General features: G+C 43.1%; 1 protein-coding gene across 2 annotated transcripts in view; it reads right to left on the bottom strand.

Moving 5' to 3' along the window:
* SAXO4 (stabilizer of axonemal microtubules 4) overlaps window positions 1–21631 on the bottom strand; it is a 29476-nt gene continuing 7845 nt past the window's right edge. For both annotated transcript variants that reach the window (XM_058155361.1, XM_058155353.1), the window contains 12 exons: window positions 20403–20520; window positions 19277–19430; window positions 11913–12041; window positions 10994–11057; window positions 7807–7901; window positions 4463–4522; window positions 4245–4331; window positions 3706–3816; window positions 3347–3441; window positions 1789–1953; window positions 1550–1637; window positions 1–193 (listed from right to left, as the gene is read on the bottom strand). In XM_058155361.1, coding sequence (XP_058011344.1) covers window positions 1550–1637; window positions 1789–1953; window positions 3347–3441; window positions 3706–3816; window positions 4245–4331; window positions 4463–4522; window positions 7807–7901; window positions 10994–11057; window positions 11913–12041; window positions 19277–19430; window positions 20403–20520 — 1166 coding nt within the window. In that variant the 3' untranslated portion in view covers window positions 1–193. The remainder of the gene's footprint in view (window positions 194–1549; window positions 1638–1788; window positions 1954–3346; window positions 3442–3705; window positions 3817–4244; window positions 4332–4462; window positions 4523–7806; window positions 7902–10993; window positions 11058–11912; window positions 12042–19276; window positions 19431–20402; window positions 20521–21631) is intronic.

Genomic DNA, 21631 nt, shown 5'->3' with positions numbered 1-21631 from the left:
ATCCTTGTTTCAAGGTGCTAATCTAGGACAGGAGACATAGCTTGAATATGTGTCTTAATTTCTTTAGAACAGCAGTACATAAAATAAGACAGATTCGTTATGACAGTACAATTAGTGACGCTCCTTCCTTAGCGTGCGGAGTGGTTCCTTGAAGTCTAAAGACATCATTGTGCTTTTCACTTCTGAACAGAGGCTGAAAAGAGGAAACATTAAATTAGGATAAGATTTTATGCCGAAAGGAAAAATAAGGATGACATGAATGTGAAAATTGTCTCCACTGATGACTTGTGAGATTCCCTCCCCTGCAACATTGATCTGTAGCAAATTCCTAGAACCATGATTGCGACCCTTTGGCAAGTGTGCCTGAAGTGGCGCACAGAGCCATGTTGCCTGGCACGCGCGGTGTCGCCCATTCCTCTTCTGGGTTTCTGGCGCGCATGTGCACACAACAATCAGCTGGCCTTTGTGTGTCGGCAGTGCTGGAAACTGGAAGAGCTGGTCTTCTGTTTTCCATCAGAAGCATGTGTGCCAGCCAGCTGATCAGCACGTGCGCATAGACAGCAGTTATGGGAAGACTTGCTGGCTGGCGTGCATGTGCGCGCCAGAAACTGGAAGTACCTTATCTGGCATGCACATACCCCCTGGGCAGCTCCTCTTGTTGTGTCTTGTCCGATCTCACCACAGCCGGGGCCTTCTTATCTGCTTCCGAACACGGAGGAATGTCCTAGTATGCCTCCCGGCCCCAGCCCTGGCTCCATGCCCAGACAGGCTGAAGAGGAGGAAGTATCTCCAGCCCCCAGCTCTGGCTCCATGCCCAGGCAAACGGAGCAACTAGACCCCTCCCCTCCTCCACAGCATGTGAGCCTGAGGGAGGTCAATTGCCAACAGCTGCAGACTGGAGTGACCCTTGCGTCAGAAGACTTGATAGACGGAGGCAACAGAAGGAAGGGAGGGGCAGGCCTGGATAAGTGCTGAGTCATGGAGCTACACCCCATGGCCTAGATAAAGGACCTGCTTTCTGGCATTCTCTGAGTCAGGCAAAGTCTAAACATATCTTGCTGAAGTCACTTTCTGGTCTCCTGCCTGCCCTGAGGACTTTGTTAGGACTTTGGCAGAGCTGCAGAGGCACGCCTGATTCGGATTTCCCTGACCCGGCCGTCAGCGGAGGAGTGGGACACGACACCTCTTCCTGGTTGTGGCTCTGATAAGCATGTGCACGAAGTGCTCCCTTTTCGGCACTAGGTGCCGAAAAGGTTCACCATCACCGTCCTAGAACATTTATTGAAAAGGGAAAATGATTTGATGTTCTGTGTCGTTTTGCTGTGTGTTGAGAGAGAGAAATATCAAATACCTGCATTTTTTTCTGAAACTGGGAAATCTTGAGTAGACATAGGAGATGCTAAACTGAGCTTTAGTCTCTCAACAGTAGTTGAATTATTAAACTCATACAGTGTACTACTATAATCTTTCATATCTTAACCTGATAAATACCTTTGTATTTTGCCCTGCTTTTGGAATGCCTTAAAATGCAATGCACCAAGTTACTTACTTAATTGGGGACAGTTGTCTGATGAAGAGCAGCAAAGCGACGATCATGGGGAGAATCGCGATAGAATGGGTCAACAGTTGTGATTGTCCTATAATGGCAGAGGGCAAGCGTGGGGGAAAAAATAAATAAATAAAAGAGGGTAGAAGGCACCCGAGGGAAGGAGATGAAATGGCAATGGGCACCAGAAATGACCTGATGGAGCAAAAGGAAAACAAACAGCCCCGCCCCTATGATGTCACCTGCCAACATGGGGATGAACAGTCCGCAAGGTCTCTGTAGCGTTAGGATCACTTCCTAAGTCGGTTCCGTGGTTGTTCGTAGCAAAGCCACCTGCTTGTTGAGGCTGGATACCCCCTCGGGTCCAGCCCTCCCTGTCCACTCCCTTTGAAAGGGTTTCATAAAACCTGACGAAAAGAAAGATGAACAATGCCTGCTTCTTGTGTTCTAACAAATATAAATCAGAGTCTTTTCTCTGGCGCTGCTTGCCTCTGGCACTGCAAACTTGCAAGTTGAGAGTTTACACTAGGGCAGGGGTGTCCAAACTTGGTCCCTTTAAGACTTTTGGACTTCAACTCCCAGAGTCCCTCAGCCAGCAAAGCTGGCTGAGGAACTCTGGGAGTTGAAGTCCAAAAGTCTTAAAGGGACCAAGTTTGGACACCCCTGCACTAGGGTATGAATATTTATTTCGCTACAAATAGCAGGCCCACTATTTTTTTTTCTGCCCTCTGCTCCCACTATCCATCCTCCAAAGTCCTTGCTTCGAATAACTTGATCCATATAGCTAAAAGAATCAAAACCGATACAGATTTTAAAAAATGTGCTTTAAGAGAAAACCATATCTTAGGAATGTTACTATCTCCCCCCCCTCCCCTTCCTAACATTTTCCTGCAAGTTCAGGGACTTCTTTTATTGGATCAACCAATGGAATTATAAAATAGCTTATAAAACATTTGCTAGACCAATTCTTGAATACAGCTCGCCTGTCTAGAACCCATACCACATTTCAGACGTCAATACAATTGAACATGTCCAGAAATATTTTACAAGAAGAGTTCTCCACTCCTCTGAATACAACAAAATACCTTATCCCACCAGACTTGAAATCCTGGGTTTAGAAAACTTAGAACTCCGCCACCTTCGACAGGACCTGTGTTTAACTCATAGAATCATCTATTGCCATGTCCTTCCTGTTAAAGACTACTTCAGCTTCAATCGCAACAATACAAAAGCACACAATAGATTTAAGCTTAATATTAACCGCTTCAATCTTGATTGCAGAAAATATGACTTCTGTAACAGAGTTATTAATACTTGGAACACACTACCTGTCTCTGTGGTCTCTTCTCAAAATCCCCAAATCTTTAACCAAAAGTTGCCTACTATTGACCTCACCCCATTCCTAAGAGGTCTGTAAGGGGGGTGCATAAGAGCACAAATGTGTCTACTGTTCCTGTCCTATTGTTTTTTTTTTTCATTCTATCCAATTAATATAGTTATTACATACTTATGCTTATATATATGCTTATATATTATAGTTATTTTCATGCTTATGCTTATATATACTGTTGTGACAAAATAAATAAATAAATAAAATAAAATAAATTGAATTGAATTGAAGGCATTGAATGAGCAGAGCGAGAATAACTGGCCCAAAGTCACCCAGTTGGATTTCATGTCTAAGTCAAAACTAGAACTCACAGTCTCCTGGTTTCTAGTCTGTTGCCTTAACCAGTAGACCAGATTAGCTCCCTGAATATTACTCTCCTAATATGGATGGTAAACTACTGCCAAACTCACTTGGAATTATAGCTAGTCAAAAACCTGTTAGGCAGATTTGGGTCATACACAGGTGTCACATAATTAAGGTTGTTGGTGCTGAATCCTGTTGGTTCCTGTATGGAGAAAGGCATGAAAGGAGAACTAAGGATGTCTCAAGAAGAAGACAAGAAATATGATTATGAAAACAGTTGTAAGATCCCCAAATAACTCCCATATTATATATCCAACATACCCAGTGGTGGGATTCAGCCAGTTTGCACCACTTCGGGAGAACCGGTTGCTAACTTTCTGAGCAGTTTGGCAAACTGGTTGTTGGAAGAAATCATTAGGGCAGAGAACTGATTGTTAAATTACTTGAATCCCACCACTGAACATACCTTGTTGCCCACATACTCTCGTCCTACAAGATTGGTTTGTGTTTGAGGCTGTCGCTGATGGCCTTGGAACTGAGAATGGCTCAGTGGCCCAGATGCTTCTGCATTGGGTCCCTGTGAAAATGAAGACCATAACAAACAAAGGAATTTAAAGGAGTTGGTGAAGTATAGGAGAAGTAAGCAACAACAAAAAATAGGAATCAAGATAGGAAAGATAATGGAAGGTGAGCAGATAAATGACTAAAAACGTGTAAGGGAGTTTGGGAAGCCCATACACAACTGAAAAAGGAAGAAGTGGAGAAAAGAGAGGTATCTGTTTGCAGATGCTGTTAGGCAAAAACAACTAGAGAAAAATGAAGAACAGACGAAAAAGGAAATGAAAGCATCTTCTATAGCAGATAGGAGAACTACAAACATAAGGATAATTCTGTGAAGAATTTTGGACACATTTCTCCTATGTACGAAAGCAGAAGTTCAAAGCAGAGAAAAATGAAATGGGGGGGGGATAAAAAGTGTTCGGTCAACACAGAGCTGTCACTTACTGAAGAACCAAGACGAAGATCCTTCTGCCGACTAAATCCAGAGCCCCGCTCAGAGCCTTTGGAAAGGACTGGTAGAAATTCATCCCCCTTTCAGGAAGAAAAAATAAAGATGTGTGGATAGCTATAGTATACATAAGCAGGGGTAGATATTGAAGAATAAAAATGGAAATAGTATTTGTTCATCCAGCCCCATCCACACCAGCATGTGCACTTCTTACATGTGGAATAGAAGATGGTAGATAATCTGCCTTCATAATGCTGATTCCAGGATTGCTGTCCTACAAAACAAATGAAAACTATTACTTAGACCTAGAGAGAGAAAAAGCAGATTGGATATAACAGTTATTTTATTATAGCTTTTACTATGATGGGGGGGAAAAAACCCCCAAGGAGCCAGGTTAGTAGGAGACCCTACTAATAGTATCTAATTATCTGAACTAATACTGGTGGTATCTGGATCAGCTGTGGCAGGGCATAGGAAGTAGTAGTTATTATTACTACAGTAGCATTATTATGATGGCAGAGCATAAGTAGTAATTATAACAACAGCATTTAGTGTATTTAAGTTTCCAGCCAGATATACCCTTTTCCATAGTACTCCATTCCATTAGGTTGTTTCCCCCAGTCAGGATTTCAAGCCAAATAAATATTGCTCAGATATTATTGATCTTAACTGGGACCTTTCCTCCTTTTTTTTTCCATAAAGGGTTTTTGTGTGTCTTCAAATCTGGGGTTTCCCCCAAGCTTGCACTCTTTTAGCCACATATGGATAAAGAAAATGAATTTGCTATTTATATGGAGAACCCTACATAAAATAATATTCTGGAACCTTCAGTCTGGGAATTTGTGTCTTGATTTGTTGCGATTTTTACCCTTGAAAAATGTGCTGGCAAAAATAGGTCCCAAAAGATATAACAAGCTAGAAAGCATCAAATTATTAGAATGCTACCTATCCCTCTAGCTTTGGCTCCTGTATGGTACCTCAGCATACCTTGGACCTATTACTGGCAGATGGGAATATTTCTAAAATAATCCGAGGCTACATCCATCCAATTTTCATAGAAGAAATATAGGATAGGATAGAATAGAATAGAATAGAATAGAATAGAATAGAATAGAATAGAATAGAATAGAATAGAATAGAATAGAATAGAATAGAATAGAATAGAATTTTTTTATTGGCCAAGTGTGAATGGACACACAAGTGGTGCATACACTCTCAGTGTACATAAAAGAAAAGAAAAGACACAAAATAGGGGAAACCAAGATAATCCTGGGAGCGGCGCGGTTTTTTTGCTTAATGAAAATATTTGAAATTTATTTGTAATAAAAAGTCTATTGGAGTAGGAGCTAACAGATAACATTGAAGGGCCGTAGGCACATTGGTATAACAGAAGCAAGAGCCTTTATAAAAACTTATCAGAAAAGAAAAACATAATCCTACACAGATTCTGGAATTTTTCTAACAATAAGGAACAAAGCTTGTGATAATGGGTCAAGCAAGCTGGATGTTATTTACTTTTTCAGAATTCTAATGCACTTCCTTTTAAGGAGAGGTGGCTACATTGGCTTAACATCAAATATGCTCTCTCCTAATCTTTTAATAGATTAATCTTTTAATAGAGGGACGCGGTGGCTCAGGGGCTAGGATGTTGAGCTTGTCGATCGAAAGGTCGGCAGCTCAGCGGTTCGAATCCTAGTGCTGCCTTGTAATGGGGTGAGCTCCCGTTACTTGTAACAGCGTTCCATGTGCCTTTGGCATTGAGTCATGCCGGCCACATGACCACGGAGACATCTTCGGACAGCGCTGGCTCTTCGGCTTTGAAACGGAGATGAGCACTGCCCCCTAGAGTCAGCAATGACTAGCACGTGTGTGTGAGGGGAACCTTTAACTTTACTTTAATCTTTTAATAATATCTTTTTTGGAATTGCAGATTGTTTTTAATATTGTTTATTTTATGACTTGTTTGTTGTTTGCTGCCCAGAGTCAAGTTTGTTTGTTTGCTTGCTTGCTTATTGTTTGCTGCCTGAAGTCAGGTTTGTGAAATGGGCAGCTATGATAGGATGTATATACATGCAAACCCTGATTGAAGAGAAGACAAATTAGACTGCAGTGTTAACCCGTTTGCCTTCGTCATGTTTTAGAAAAAAATCACCCCTACCATATCTTTTGGCTTTTAAAGAAAAAGCTCTAAGGGAAGCCAATCAGGAACACAGCAAATTTGTCACAGTTCTAAGACTAAGAATATCTGCTTGCTTGTCTTCTTTTGTCATCGTGCTGGTTTATATATTATCTTGTAGGTCAAAATGAACAGGTGAATAATTGTCACAATCTCTCAAATTTATGCTTGTGGGCAATGGAATACCATGTCGCGAGCTTAAAACTCACTTATTCATCTGCGCTGGACTGGGTTAGTTTTAAATTTATGGGTTTTTAATGGGTTTTTATCCTAAATTTTTAATCTTGGCCAATTTAATAAGTTTTTTAATTGTATTTTAATCGTATTTATATTGTATTATTGTGTATTTTTTATCTGGCTGTGAACCGCCCTGAGTCCTTCGGGAGAAGGGCGGTATAAAAATTTAAATAATAAATAAATAAATAAATAAAATGTCATGGTATACTAATACTCGATAGCCTTAGCCCGAGGGTTTAAATGAAGATATTCGGTACTTACCCTTGATTTAAACATCTCTCTCTTTAAGAAGGCTTCCCTTGCAGCTCACAATCCCTTTTGTATTACAAATCAAAGAACTGCTCTCAACCTCAGTTGGTTTTGCAAAACACTCTGATTAATTCCATAAGGTAAAATAATTCTTTGCCTTACTTTTTCTTTAATGGAGATTTTTCTTCTTTTTTCTTTACTTTCATTCCCAATAGAAATAAAACAGTTGCTACATGTTTCTAAAATGGTGATGTGCCTTGTAACTAATTATTCTTATGCTCGTAAAGGCAATATTCTTGAAATTGATATCTGAGTTTCATAAACAGATATTTTTAGACTAATTTCTAACAACTTATTTCTATAACTTGAATTTATTCTCTTTTAGATATTTGCTAAACTACTTGAAATGTACCCAAATTATCCATTCTAAAAATATTGTTATATCATATATGTTTTGTCCAAGTTATTTTAATATCCTTTTGGTATTCTTTTTGTTTTCACCATTATCCATTCTTTTACTGGAATGTGAGATTCCTCCTTTCTCTTTTGTTTCACAAATTGTCCTGCTCCTGTAGTAAACAGGATTCCTTACTGGAGATGGTCAAAAAGTTAAGATGGTGGCTACAACCATGCCAGGTCCATTTTTATGTGCATTGTGATCTGAAAGGGTGAACTTTGATCACATGGTTGTGGCCGCCATCTTCAATTTTTTTGAGCCCTCCCTAGAGACTCCAGTGACAGAAAGGGAGCCCATGTATCGAGGGAGAGCAATTGTTGAAACTCAAGAAAAACTGGAGAAGAAGGGCACCATTTTGTCAAATCTGCTTTGCAGAATCTTTAACATGATGCTTCATCTGCCCCTGAACAGCAGAAGAAACCAAAGCTACTGGGAGGACCTGAGATGCTTGTTTCTCCACAATGGGGTTAGCAAGGCAGCCTTCAGTAAATCCTGACTCTTCTTTGGCGCCAATTGTTTTCGTTTGCAGGAAATCTGTATGGAGAGAAAAATAAAGTTGGTCACTGAGTGGTGGGGGGAAAGGATCATATGCAGTAGATGACTTCAAAAACCTACTGGGAAGCAGGACTGATCTGTTCAGTTCTCACAAATTAACACCAGTGAGTCATGCAAAACCTTGTGAGAGTTCTAGCTTTGAATATTAAGTTTAAAAGGACTTAAATTGCTTATATAAGGTAAAGGTAAAGGTTCCCCTCGCACATACGTGCTAGTCGTTCCCGACTCTAGGGGGCAGTGCTCATCTCCGTTTCAAAGCCGAAGAGCCAACGCTGTCCAAAGACGTCTCTGTGGTCATGTGGCCGGCATGACTCAACGCCAAAGACGCATGGAATGCTGTTACCTTCCCACCTAAAGGTGGTCCCTATGTTTCTACTTGCATTTTTTACGTGCTTTTGAACTGCTAGGTTGGCAGAAGCTGGGACAAATAATGGGAACTCACCCCATTATGCGGCCCTAGGGATTTGAACTGCTGAACTGCCAACCTTTCGATTGACAAGCTCAGCGTCTTACCCACTTAGCCACCGTGTCCCTTAAATTGCTTATATAGTACTATCCTTTTTTTTTCAACTGCTATTCGGAGGTTTACTTTTTCTCTGATCCTGGAGGTGATGCCTAGCCAATTGTGATTAAAATAGTTTCATTTTCTATATAAACATATTATAATGGAAGGCTTAGCCATTATAATTTGCTATTTCCTCAAGTTCCTTTCATCTTACCCAATAGTGAAATCAAGGAAGGGAAGAGGGAGATGCTACACTGTGCTTACAAAACCTTTGGACCGTTGCACCTGGCTCTCTAACTGAAAGATCTGTTGCTCTTAATATATTCAAAGAGAGCCAAATGCCTTCATCAGTAGCTCTTTCTTCTATGATGTTCACTCACCATATGACAGATATTACATGCAAGCTACATAAAACAGGATGCTTTTTTAAAAAGTGCAAAATTCCATAGCAGAAATCTGGAGTATGCAGAAATACTCCTCAAAATGTCCCTCAATGGATGCATGGATTTTGCATTGCTGCTACCTGTAACGTGAAGTTATTTTTTAGACAGGGCAGGGACTTTAGCATTTGTATGGAACTTTCATCCTGTGAGAAATTGTCCAGGAAACAAAGAATTTTCCAAGTACCTCACGGTTCTTGAGATGTTGTTTAAAAAAATGTTGCACAGGTCAATTTCTCTGATCTCCAATTTTAAATTATGTAAGCAACTCCATCATTATTATTATTTTTTAATGTATGGCTTAAATGCTAAAATCACCATAGAACAAGAAATAAAAACAACAAAAGACCACCCTCTCCAAACAAAACTGAAAGAAAATAATTATTGAAATGTATATTTAGTAATCTCAATGGTTCCTTTCTAATGGTTGTGAGAGTATTGTATTGGTTATGGAAAACAATAGTATAGGCTGGCTGATTCTTATCTGGCGCTCAGTAATTAATTATGTGACAACAAGTTGGTGTCGACTCTTAGTGACCTCATAGATAGCCCTTCTTCAGGATAATCTGCCCACACCTAACCCTTCAAGTCTTGCTACTGATTATCTTCTTCTTCCTTCCATTTTTAGCAGCATTATGGGTTCTACAAGGAAATTGGATTTCTGGGCCAAAGATAATATAATGGACCAAAATATTATAATCTGAACTTAGTCATTTGTACTTCAGGTAAGAACTCCACATTGATTTATTCTATGAATGATTTGTTTTTGTGGTGCTCCATAGGATTCTGAATAGTCTTCCACAAAGTTCAAAAGCCTCAATACTTTTTCTGTACTGTTTCGTCAAACTCCAAATATTCGTTTCCAAACAGAAACCATTTGCCTCCTTGGTTATGATCTTTGTAGATGCAGAATATCATGGCAAGTGAACTCCTTCTGAATTTGGAGAATTTTGGAAGACTTTCCTTATATTTCTAAATCTGTTTCCATCTCTGATGTCATCACAGATGTTGTTGTAATACTGTTTGGGTTTTCTAACAGCTATGTTAGAAATTCTGTGTTGAGATTCTTTCCAATATCTTTGCTCTCTTCTCTTGTTACAAGAGAAATATTTCTGCTGTATTATCTTCTGATTGAAAGCATCTACTTCCAGTACATTTCAAGTGCCTGATGCCTAAAATTCATTTCATATTTCATTGTATTAAGCTTTCTTGTGTTCATGCTACTTACATTCCATGTTGCCACCATAATTTGGTCTTTACAGCTTTGGATTTTCTTTTTCTGCATGGCTGCATCATCAAATAGACATCTCAAAGGCTTTAATTGAAGTACATCACACCTGAATGCCATATGACTTGAGGGACCCAAGATCCAGCACTCTTTTATCAATTGCTTTCATCATGTCTATCCATGGAATTCTCTTGGCAAAATGTAAGCATGTTAAAACGTAGGACAACTACCATTGCAGTTGTCACTAAAGTAACCATTGCCTCCAACATTTTATATCACTGTTGCCTGATATAATCCCTAGCTTCTTTCAATTGATCAGCTGGGATGACCTTTATACCTTGGATGACCCTGCTAAAAGTACACACTCTTCTTCTATACTTCTGGTGTTCCTCATTCTATTCTCTCAGTACTTCCCTGCCATGCCATTTTAAGGCAGCAAAGCAGGATCTGGGAGGGGGGAGAGATGAGGCTGTTCCAAAGTAAGCTGATGCAGAATAAGCCCATGAAACGCAATCCTGGAGGGTCAAAGACCCAGCTAAAGCAAAATGGTTTAGCTACTGCAACCTAAGAATTAAATGTGACATATAGTGTTTTGTGGCTTTACAGTATTTCAAAGAGTGACTCCATTAAATAAAATTATCCCATGGAAGCTTCACGAGTTCTAATCCAAACTATAATTTGACATTTTAAAATATTGATTTAGGAATTTAATATTCAGAGAATGGCTTATGAGTTTCAAAGGGAGAAGTATACAAATATAAAAACCACCGTGGGTAGTTTCAGATGTTGTGATAATCCAATTCCCCCACCCCAAAAAAAAAACAAATTATGCTTTAATGCATAATAGTAGCATAAATCTAGCGACTATTATGTTGTACTATATGCATAGAAATTATACCTGGTTGCCCTGGAATGCTGAAGCGGTACTTAGAGCCATATTCCGTGGACATGAACTGAGGTCCCTACAAATACAACAGAGAAGAGACCATGTTCTCTGAAATTAACCCACCCTTATCTTCTCAATATATTTTCAGTCTCGCTAAGCTATATCCCATCCACTTTTCTCTCTATGAGTAAACAAGTTATTCTTGCTATACTTCACTAGTTCTCTTGCTCTTTTAGAAAACATTGCCCTTTATCCTCAGCTGCCTTTCATGTCTGGATTTCATGTCTAATTCCTTTGCAATGCCAGCTGTTATTTTCTATCGATCACTATTCAAAGCTCATATTTTCTGTGGTGTCTTTGACACAACCTCTTACCCTAATTCTCAACTGTAAGGAAGCCAAAGCAAGTAGCTGGAATTGTTTAATTTTTATAGCTATTGTTAAGCTTCCAAGTCCAATACTGGTTATCACTTCGAAAGTCAGGGCTTACTCAAAATGTTTTCCTGTTTGAGCAGAGCAGCAAATGCCTACCCTGACCAATCTTCTTTTTATATTTAGGTGTTGAGTACCCAGGTTTATCCAAATTATTCTGACATTTGAGGCAGAAAACCCTATAAGCAAGGGGTGAAATTCACTTACCTTCACTACTGGTTCGCAAATGTGAGTGCGCACGCCTCCTCCACACATGCGTAGAACCTTCTGCACGTGTGCAGAGGGTCAAAAATGGGACGTGATGACATCTGGGTGGGTAGGCGGAGCCTTCTGCCACCAGAGCTACCGATTCACCCAAGCCGGATAGAAACGGCTGAATTTCACCACTGCTATAAGTGCTTCTCCCTCAAAAATCAGTACCTGCACTACATATCAAATCCCCAATCCCTTGCTGCCTTCTAATGGCATCTCATTCCAATTATTGGAGCCCACAGACTCACGTGTCTTGCATTTTCCGCTTCAACTGAGCCTTTTCCAAATGTATTATGGAGCACAGGGACATGTCTGGGCTCCAGCCCTATCACAGCTTCAGCTCCCTGGTTGGCTGTATCAAAATGGACCCTTTTGACCTGTAATATCAAACCCAGTTGGCCTCTTGAGAAGAACAATGAGCTAAAACATAATGGGATGAAGAGAATGGAAATGTTGTTGAACCTGCTTTATAGGAAAGGAAGAGAGAGGATGATCAAGGTAGGCCATTGCAAGACATTTTGCTGCATGACAGAAAACATGGTGGCATCCAAAGTCCGTATTAAGACAATGTCGCATGAGCTTATATCACAAATTTAAATATGCAAGTAAGTAAATAAATAAAAAAAATAAATGGCTTATTCAAAAGCTGCTGAAGTTTCTTTGGCACCTGAGGCAGAAAACGCACACTTTCTGATAGAGAAACTCCAATACATTTAGATAACTATTTGGTGCCTTTCATTGTATCCAAAATCAGTTGCCTGGGGCATATGCTTTCCTCCATTGATAGGACGAGTCTTGAAAGCAATCAGAAAGGCAGAAATGCCAAGAAAACATTTTCTATGTTTCCTTAGCTGAAATTGTGACCTGCATTATATCTATGGCCAGGTCTTGTTACCAGAAGACAAGAAAGCAGTGAAATAACATATGTTATACCTCTCCGTCTCATTCTTTTTCTTTTTCCTACATACTTGAAACAAAATAGTATGAATTGCAGCATATAACTTTTGAATAAACATTTTAATCTCTGTTGTAGTGAACGTTTTGAAAAATAAGGTTCTGGTGTTTTTCTAAAAGCCCACAACATAAAAGGTAAACTGCATTTTCCTCTGAGTGCAACTATGTAGTAAAGTAAGCCGTTGCATTTGGCAAAATTAGGTATCAATTCTGTTATATCTGTTGGCTCCAATAAAGTCCTCGAGGTTACGACCCGGCTAAGCCGTGACAACAGCCAGGTGGTCCCTGATTGGCTTAGACGCGCTAGGAATAAAAGCGGGAGTTCTAGAGCCCTGTGATTGGAGAAGGACTCCTGAGGCAGCGGGTATTTAAAGAGCTGTCAAATTGAGGAGTCGGAGTGTTACTGTTCTTTCTGTGTTAAGTTAGCTTGGGGTTAATAAACGGTTGAGTTATTAACTACTGTGTGGACTCGATCTGTACCCACTATCGACAAACATAACACTGGCGACGAAGGTGTGGAGGGTCCGCACCGTTTGTTATCCTGATCGTAGGAGCTACGACTCTATCTCCTCATGATGGCGAATGCTAACTCGTTCCTGCCGTTCGAGCCGGCGGAGGAAACCTGGGATTCGTTCCTGGCTCGGTTCCACTGCTATATGCGAGCTCAGGACTTTGCTGATTTGCCTCCCTCGCGGAAGTGCGGCTATTTCTTGAGTCTCTGTGGTCGCGACGTGTTTACGACGGCAAGAGTTTTGGCCGCTCCAGTGCCCGTTTTTGATGTGCCGTGGGACATTTTATTAGAGAAGTTACGAAGTCACTATTCTTCCGCGCCCTCGCGAATAGCCCGAAGGCATGCGTTTAGACAGCGCCTCCAACGCCCGGGGGAATCAGTAAATGACTATATAACAGCTCTACGCTCCGCCGCCCTCTACTGCGAATTTCCTCAACTTGATGACGTCCTCTTAGACCAGCTGGTGGCCGGATTTGCGGATTTGCGGCTGCAGCGCCGACTGCTAGCTCGTTCGGACATTAACCTGGCGGGGGCTTTGGATGAAGCTAGGGCGGCTGAGATGGCTGACAAATCGGCGGCGGAGATTCAAAGGCTCCGCCTGCCTACCGCTTCAGCCGGCCCTGCCGTGGCGGTCCATCATGAGGATGTGGGCCCCCCTGACGGGCAATTTGGTTTGTCGGGCGAAGACGAGGATGTTTGTCGTCTCCTGTCCGCACCCCGGCGAAAAACGCCAGCAACTACGTTTCCGGCCGCCACCGCTGGAGGGGCCGGAGCCTGCTGTGTCGGGTGCGGGGGTGGCCATGACAGAGCCGACTGTCGCTTCAAGAACGCCGTCTGCCGGCGATGCGGAAGGCGCGGTCACCTTGCCCGGGTTTGCAGGGCGGCATTGCCAACGGCCGCCTTTCCCAGGGATCCAGCCCAACGAAGGAGGCCGCCTGTCCCGGCTTCCGGGCGACGAGATGAGTGTTTCGCGATCGGGCATGCCACTGCCGCTCCCCTTGGTAACAAGATTTACCTCACAATACAGTTGGAGGGCCAGCCCTGCAGAATGGAGCTGGACACGGGCTCGTCTAAAACCCTAATTGCCTGGTCCGCTCTGAAGCGATGTCTGCCAAACTTTCCGACGACCCGCCTACGGCCATGTCCAGTCACCCTTAAAGACTATCAGGGGCGGGCCATTCCTGTCAAGGGCTGCTGCGATGTTGCCGTTCGGCATGGGGAGTTCTCCGGCATCTTGCCTTTGATCGTTGTTAAAGGGGACCTGCCAACCCTGCTAGGGTTGGATTGGTTCGGGGCTTTAGGGCTTGATGTTCTGGGGGTCCACTGCGTGGGTTCGGAGTGCTACAGAAGCATCACCCACGAGTTTGCAGATGTATTCAGCGGGCAGCTGGGTAAATATACGGGTAACCCGGTGTCCTTCAGTTTAGATCCCCAGGTAGCGCCTATCCGTTTGAAATCCAGAAGGGTGCCGTTTGCATTGAAGGCTAAGGTTGACGAGGAGCTTGATAAACTTATCTCTCAGGGGGTCCTGGAGCCTATAGATCACTCCCCCTGGGAGACCCCCATTGTAATTTCACTAAAGTCTGATGGGGCGGTCAGAATATGTGCTGACTACAAAGCAACAATTAATAAGGCTCTGCAAGCCAATCCTTACCCCGTTCCAGTGGTGCAGCATTTGCTGCACACCTTGGGGCGGGGCTCGATTTTTGCGAAGCTCGACCTCACACAAGCCTATCAGCAGTTGCCGGTAGATGAGATTTCCGCCTTAGCTCAGACGATAGTAACGCACCGGGGAGCATTCAAATGTAACCGTCTACAGTTTGGGGTTAGTGTAGCCCCCGGCTTGTTTCAATGCCTGATGGAGCGGTTGCTCCAGGGGCTTGGGGGAGTCGTCCCGTACTTTGACGACGTCCTCATTTCAGCTAAGGATCCAGTGGACCTAGCTGAGAAACTGAGGGCAGTTTTGCTCCGTTTCCGGGGTGCTGGGCTGAAGCTGAAGAGGGAAAAATGTCAGATTGGAGTCCGGCAGGTGGAATTCCTGGGATTCCTTCTGGATTCCCAGGGAATACACCCTGCCCCCTCCAAAGTGGAGGCCGTTCTACGGGCCCCTGCCCCTTCGAACAAGACGGAGCTCCAGGCCTTCTTGGGGCTACTAAATTTTTATGCTATATTTCTGCCCCATAAAGCAGCCCTTGCGGAGCCCCTGCACAGGTTACTAGACGCCAATGCACCCTGGGAGTGGGGCAGAGCGGCAGCTGCGTCGTTCCAAGCTGTTAAGAGCCTCCTAACTTCCAGAGCGGTCCTTGTCCAATATGACCCTCAACTTCCTGTCACCTTGGCCTGTGACGCTTCGCCGTTTGGCATAGGGGCCGTATTGAGTCATATTTTGCCTAGCGGTGCCGAGGCTCCCATTGCGTATTACTCCCGAACACTCTCGGCACCCGAGCGAAATTATAGTCAATTAGACAAAGAGGCCCTTGCAGCAGTAGCTGGAATTAAAAGATTCCATCACTACCTGTACGGCCGGTTCTTTTATTTGATTACTGACCATAAGCCGCTACTCGGACTTTTGGCCGGGGACAGGCCCTCGCCCCAGATATTGTCCCCTCGAATGACCCGCTGGACGGAGTTCTTGGCTGCTTATAATTATAAGCTGAATTATCGGCCGGGGAAAGCGATCGGGCATGCTGATGCCCTGAGCCGCTGCCCCTTGACTGTCCCGGTCATTGACCCAGCCCCTGCGGTCCCTATTCTATTGGTCGAAGAATGGCGGGCCCCAATATCTGCTGTGGATATCGCTCGCCATTCTGCAGAGGACCGGATCCTGGCTCAGGTTCTGGACTGGGTCCGGAGAGGCTGGCCAGGAAGCCCGGCGGAAGGGGAATTCATTCCCTTCCGGCGAAGACAGCATGAGCTGTCTGTCTTAAAGGGATGCCTCTTGTGGGGAAATAGGGTAGTAATTCCGTCCACCATGCAGGGAGCTATCCTAAAGACCCTCCATGAGGCTCACCCGGGAATTGTCCGCATGAAACTGCTGGCCAGGAGCTATATTTGGTGGCCAGGAGTGGACCGGGACATTGAGCTATGTGTCTCCGGTTGCCAGAGTTGCCAGCAGTCACGGCCGGCTCCCCCGGCAGTGCCCGTTAGGGACTGGGAATTGCCCCGTTCACCATGGTCTCGGATCCACATGGATTTTGCGGGCCCATACTTAGGTCAGTCATTCTTGGTGGTAGTCGATGCCTACTCCAAATGGGTGGAGTTGGCACGCATGTCATCTACCACCGCGGAAGCCACCATCAAAGTACTAGAACGGTTGTTCGTTACCCACGGGTTGCCCGACCTCGTGGTGACGGACAACGGGCCTCAATTTGCATCGGCACCATTCCAGATGTTTTTGGCAAGGCATGGCATTCGCCATGCACCTACGGCTCCGTTCCACCCGGCGGCGAATGGCCGGGCTGAACGAGCCGTCCGGTCTGCAAAAGAGGCGCTGGCCCGTTTGGGGCCTACCAATTGGCATCACCGGATCTGCCAGTATTTACTGGCACAACATACCACCCCAGATCCGGTTACCCGTACAAGCCCGGCTGAGCTGCTAATGGGCCGGCGGCTCCGGACTACCTTGGACCGACTACACCCCCAATATGACTCTGACAGCACCCGGGATTACGCGAATATAGACCGGTCATTTGGAACAGGGGCCCTGGTATTTGCCCAGAATTTCGGATCGGAACCCAAATGGGTGCCCGGAGTGATCACTCGAATAACTGGACCCTATTCCTACAGGGTCCAGCTGGCCGATGGGAGAGAGTGGCGGCGACATGTGAATCAGCTGAGACGAAGAGTACCGGACACCGAGGGGCCGCACGCCGAACAAGACTATCCAGGGTCGGAAGAGAACCCAGTTCAAATTGCTAGGCCTACGACCCCTATGGCCCCTTATGACCACGCTGGGCCACCTTCAAGGGCCAGCTGGCCGGACCAGGGATCCGGGGAGGGACACCAACCCTCAAACCGTAGAGCGATCTCGCCGGCTCACACACCTGGGTTCCCTGAAGTTTCCGCTCCGAGTAGTCCATCCCCTGGGGTGGAGTCATCATCTTCAGCGAGTCCGGAAAGGGCCTCGCCTAGTCCTCCTCCCAGGGCGGAGTCGTCTTTAGCGGCAAGCCCAGCCCTAATCTCTTCCACTCCCGCTGCTGCGTCTTCATCTCCTGTGTTGAGGAGATCGGGGCGGAGCCGGCGGCGTCCAGCGTATTTAAATGATTACGCATGCGCAATCCAGGAGGGGAGGAGTGTTATATCTGTTGGCTCCGATAAAGTCCTCGAGGTTACGACCCAGCTAAGCCGTGACAACAGCCAGGTGGTCCCTGATTGGCTTAGACGCGCTAGGAATAAAAGCGGGAGTTCTAGAGCCCTGTGATTGGAGAAGGACTCCTGAGGCAGCGGGTATTTAAAGAGCTGTCAAATTGAGGAGTCGGGGTGTTACTGTTCTTTCTGTGTTAAGTTAACTTGGAGTTAATAAACGGTTGAGTTATTAACTACTGTGTGGACTCGATCTGTACCCACTATCGACAAACATAACAAATTCCATTGCCTTTTCCTCTCTAAGTAGAATATAAGCAATTGCGTATTCCTGAGGGTAGCTGGGTTCTTATTAAAATTATGTCTGGGTATTTTCAGGGGTCATATTAAGGTACAGAGTTACTCAAATAGCTCTCTTCTATTACAGCAGTTTCACTTGAAATCTTATATATATTGACATGCTTGTACATTCAGCAGCTGTCATTGGATTAAGTTCTAAATCTTGATGATGATTCCTTAATGCCTTAATAGTATTTATTTTGAAAAGAATAAGGAATGTAGAATGAACTCGGGGAAGGGGCAGGACAATGCAGTCTCTTACTAACCAGCTAGCCAAGCTTTGTTTAACAATGCATTCTGTGCACTCAGCTTTTGGATGGATAACTAAGTAAAAAAATTAAATCTCTTTCTGTGTAAACAACTCTGTTTTCATAGCATCCCAATTTATGTACAGATCTGAAAAAATCAGAACAGTCTGAAACAATATCATCCTGGCTTTAAAAAAGAGTAAGCAAGTTTGCGGAAGATTTAATCTTATGAAACTCTCCCATGTCCACTTTCAACAATCAGGTGCTCTGCAGGTATATTGGATTTCCCCAGAATCCTATTCATGATTGTTGAACCATTTAGAAGAACGATTCAGAAGACTGTAGAATTGTAGTTTTGGTAAATGAGTTTTCCAGATGTTATTTGAGGATGCACATATGGACATTGTTTCCCCCCTGTATACCGAGACGCACACATACATTCAAACCTACACAAATCTCAGATATTTTTGAAATGTTGTCCCATTTATCTATTGTACAAACAATACATTAAAAGTGAACCGAGTAATATATATATATAGGATTGTGTTATACATAGTCATTTGTGCTGGTCCGTTTGCGACATCAGATTTTAACTCTCTTAGTCATCCTTGTTCATTCTGAATCCTGACACATTCTCACCTGATCTTATAAATTTAGTAATTTTGCTTCCACAATCTTCACCTTGCTTGGCAGTAAAGTGCATTAGATCTTGTGACCATGCAAAGAGAAGCTCAGTTATTCAAAGATTTGATATTCCTCCTCTCAATACAAATACATTATCTTTCAGCATTGATCCATATTTACAGTGCTGGGAACCCTAACAGAATAACAGAGTTGGAAGGCACCTTGGAGATCTTCTAGTCCAACCCTCTGTTTAAGCAGGAAACCCTATACTATTTCAAACAAGTGGTTGTCCACTCTCTTCTTAAAAACCTCCAGTGTTGGAGCCCCCACAACTTCTGGAGGCTCCACTGATTGTTCTAATTGTCAGGAAATTTCTCCTTATTTCCAGGTTGCTTCTCTCCTTTATTAGTTTCCATCCATTACTTCTTGTCCTGCCTTCAGGCACTTTGGAGAATAGATTGACCTCATCTTTTTTGTGGCAGTCCCTCAAATATTGGAACACTGCTATGATGTCACCCCTAGTCCTTTTCATTAAACTAGGTATATTCCATTCCTCAGTGGACATTGTTACTACCGTTCTCAGGAAAACATACATCCACAAGAGAAAGCCAGAATGTAAAGTTAGGATACTTACTGCTTGGGTTGTGGGAAAAGTTAGAGGCTTTTCTCGAACATACCCACTGCCTGGCTGATGTACACTCCAGGGAAGAGGATACTTCCCATCCGGGAGCTGAAGGGGCTGGAAATGTTTATTGGTTGTTGATTCATAGTTATCTTGGAGGAGTTTCCTGGTTTAGGGAAGATAATATACAGCTTAAGAACACTTCTGCTTTCCAGCCCAAAAGCAGTTCAGAGTCCAAAACAAATACTAACTGGAAAAATTGAATCCTGTAATGCACTGTCATAGTATAATTTGTAGTGGTGTGGATTACATTGTACAAAATATTAGTTGACAGCACCCCCTAAAAGATTTCCATAACCCCACAATATCAAGACCGTTCTGTCTGCAAAAAGGAAGTAATGGAGGATGAGCACACTGAGCTTGTGGATGTTCTCTGGTTGCAGACTTTGTAGTTGTGCTTTCTAGCAACATTAGAGAGACTTCAGAAAAAAGAACCATGCTGCTGAAGAGTAAGAATTATGGGAGTGCTAGACAACCTGTGTCATTGTTTCAGAGATATTTCCTTGCCTACAAAGAGGAATAGAATGAGGGAAGACAAAAAAAGCAGCGGGAGCAGAAGCAACTTCCAACTTCCTGCCAGCTTCCCCATTAAATTTCCTTGTGGGAAGCTGGCAAGGGGCATTGGAAATTTCCCTTCCCTTCCCAGCAGGCAGGTAAGTGGCTGCTGCTGGGTGGGGGAAGCAAGCAAGGGATTAAGAGACTGGCTGGGAAACTGTCACAAAACATCAAGAATGAAGTTCACATGAACGTAGGAGCAGCAGTCAATACCACAGCCATAACTTCCCCAAACTTCATTTTCATGGATTTTGGACACATCCTATAAGTTAGCCCTTTTGAGGTACCTTGGTTCAAAAATTATTGCCCTGTAATGCACCATTTCATCCAGTTAAGAATCATGATAACAAAAGTCTTAGTGATGAGATTAGCTAGGATGGATGGATGGATGGAAGATGATAGATATAGATAAAGATTAAAGGGATGTCATCATGTTATAGAGAGGGTGGCTGAAACATCCCAGTTACTCTTCTATCTCAGTCTGAAACATTGTACTTAATTGCCTGAAAAAGAAGATACTGACCCCACAGGTGGATTATCTATTTTATCTAGGTTTGGGTTGTATTGGACAACAGGCCGGTAGTTGCTTTTATATCCTGCTCCAAAATGGAAGCCATTCCGAGGACGAAAGCCTTCCTGACCTGGGGAGAAAAGGTTTGTCAATATTTTCTCTTATTACACTGCCAGCCCAAATCATCTTTCCATCAAGGCACTGTAATAAACTATAATGCAAAACAGCAACTCAACAAGACTTCTAAATGCTGAAAACATGTTTTGATATCTTCTCAAATGGCTATCACAGGGAGGCTTGAATACTTCCTCACAAAATGGCAGTCTAGTTGAGAGAGACCGTTTTATTTGGTGAATTTGCCCTCTGCCAACTAGGACTCTAGCTTACTATTATTGTTTGGGGGGCAGGTCTACAGATTGCATGGGGAAGGGGCTATGTTTGGGATCCAGAAGTTTGTGAAATAAATATATTGCAGGTTACTACTTTGCTTTCTGAAGAGAAAAGGAGGAAGGCCGGAGGGGGAGGGGAGGAAGGAGAAGGGGAAAGGGAAGGGAAGGGAAGGGAAGGGAAGGGAAGGGAAGGGAAGGGAAGGGAATCCCAACATTATAATTTAATTAAAGCAAAAGCACCAGGAAAGAGACAAGAAGATAGATAATAGTAATAAGCATTTTTAAATACAAACTTTTACACATTATTATATGAAATATAAATGTACATGATATAACATGGAATGGTTGCTGCATATAATATAATGTGGCAAATTTACATAAGTTTTATTACATTCATATAGATATACTGTAGTTTTGATTATATTACTTAGTATTGGTATTTTTTCCGTTTCTTCCAAATTTCAAGCATTGCAGTGTATGGATGTAGAAAAAGGAGAGCAGCCTATAACAGAAAGATATATAAGAGGCAATATACCTAAGAAAGGGACACAGGTTGGACAGTAAAGCAAGAATAATGATGCATGGAAAGCAAATATAACAAGCTGGATCCTATGGGAGTCACTTCTGATCAAACATATTTAGGACTTAGCTGTTAATTCTGTGTATTTCTGGATATAATTCCCAAACATATTGTTGACGTTTTTTAGAACAAATCCTAAAAAATCTCAAATTTGTCCTTTCCTCTCCGCTCATGTGCCACAGTTACTAACTTCTAACTTTTCATCTGGACGGATAAATTATACATTGGACATTCTTGCAATCCAAAGTAAAAAAGCAAGGTTCAAATTCTAG

This window comes from Ahaetulla prasina, chromosome 1, assembly GCF_028640845.1.
Source record: "Ahaetulla prasina isolate Xishuangbanna chromosome 1, ASM2864084v1, whole genome shotgun sequence".
Lineage (NCBI taxonomy): Eukaryota > Metazoa > Chordata > Lepidosauria > Squamata > Colubridae > Ahaetulla > Ahaetulla prasina.
Note: the sequence above shows the minus strand (reverse complement) of the source record. Positions and strands in the feature narration are given on the sequence as shown.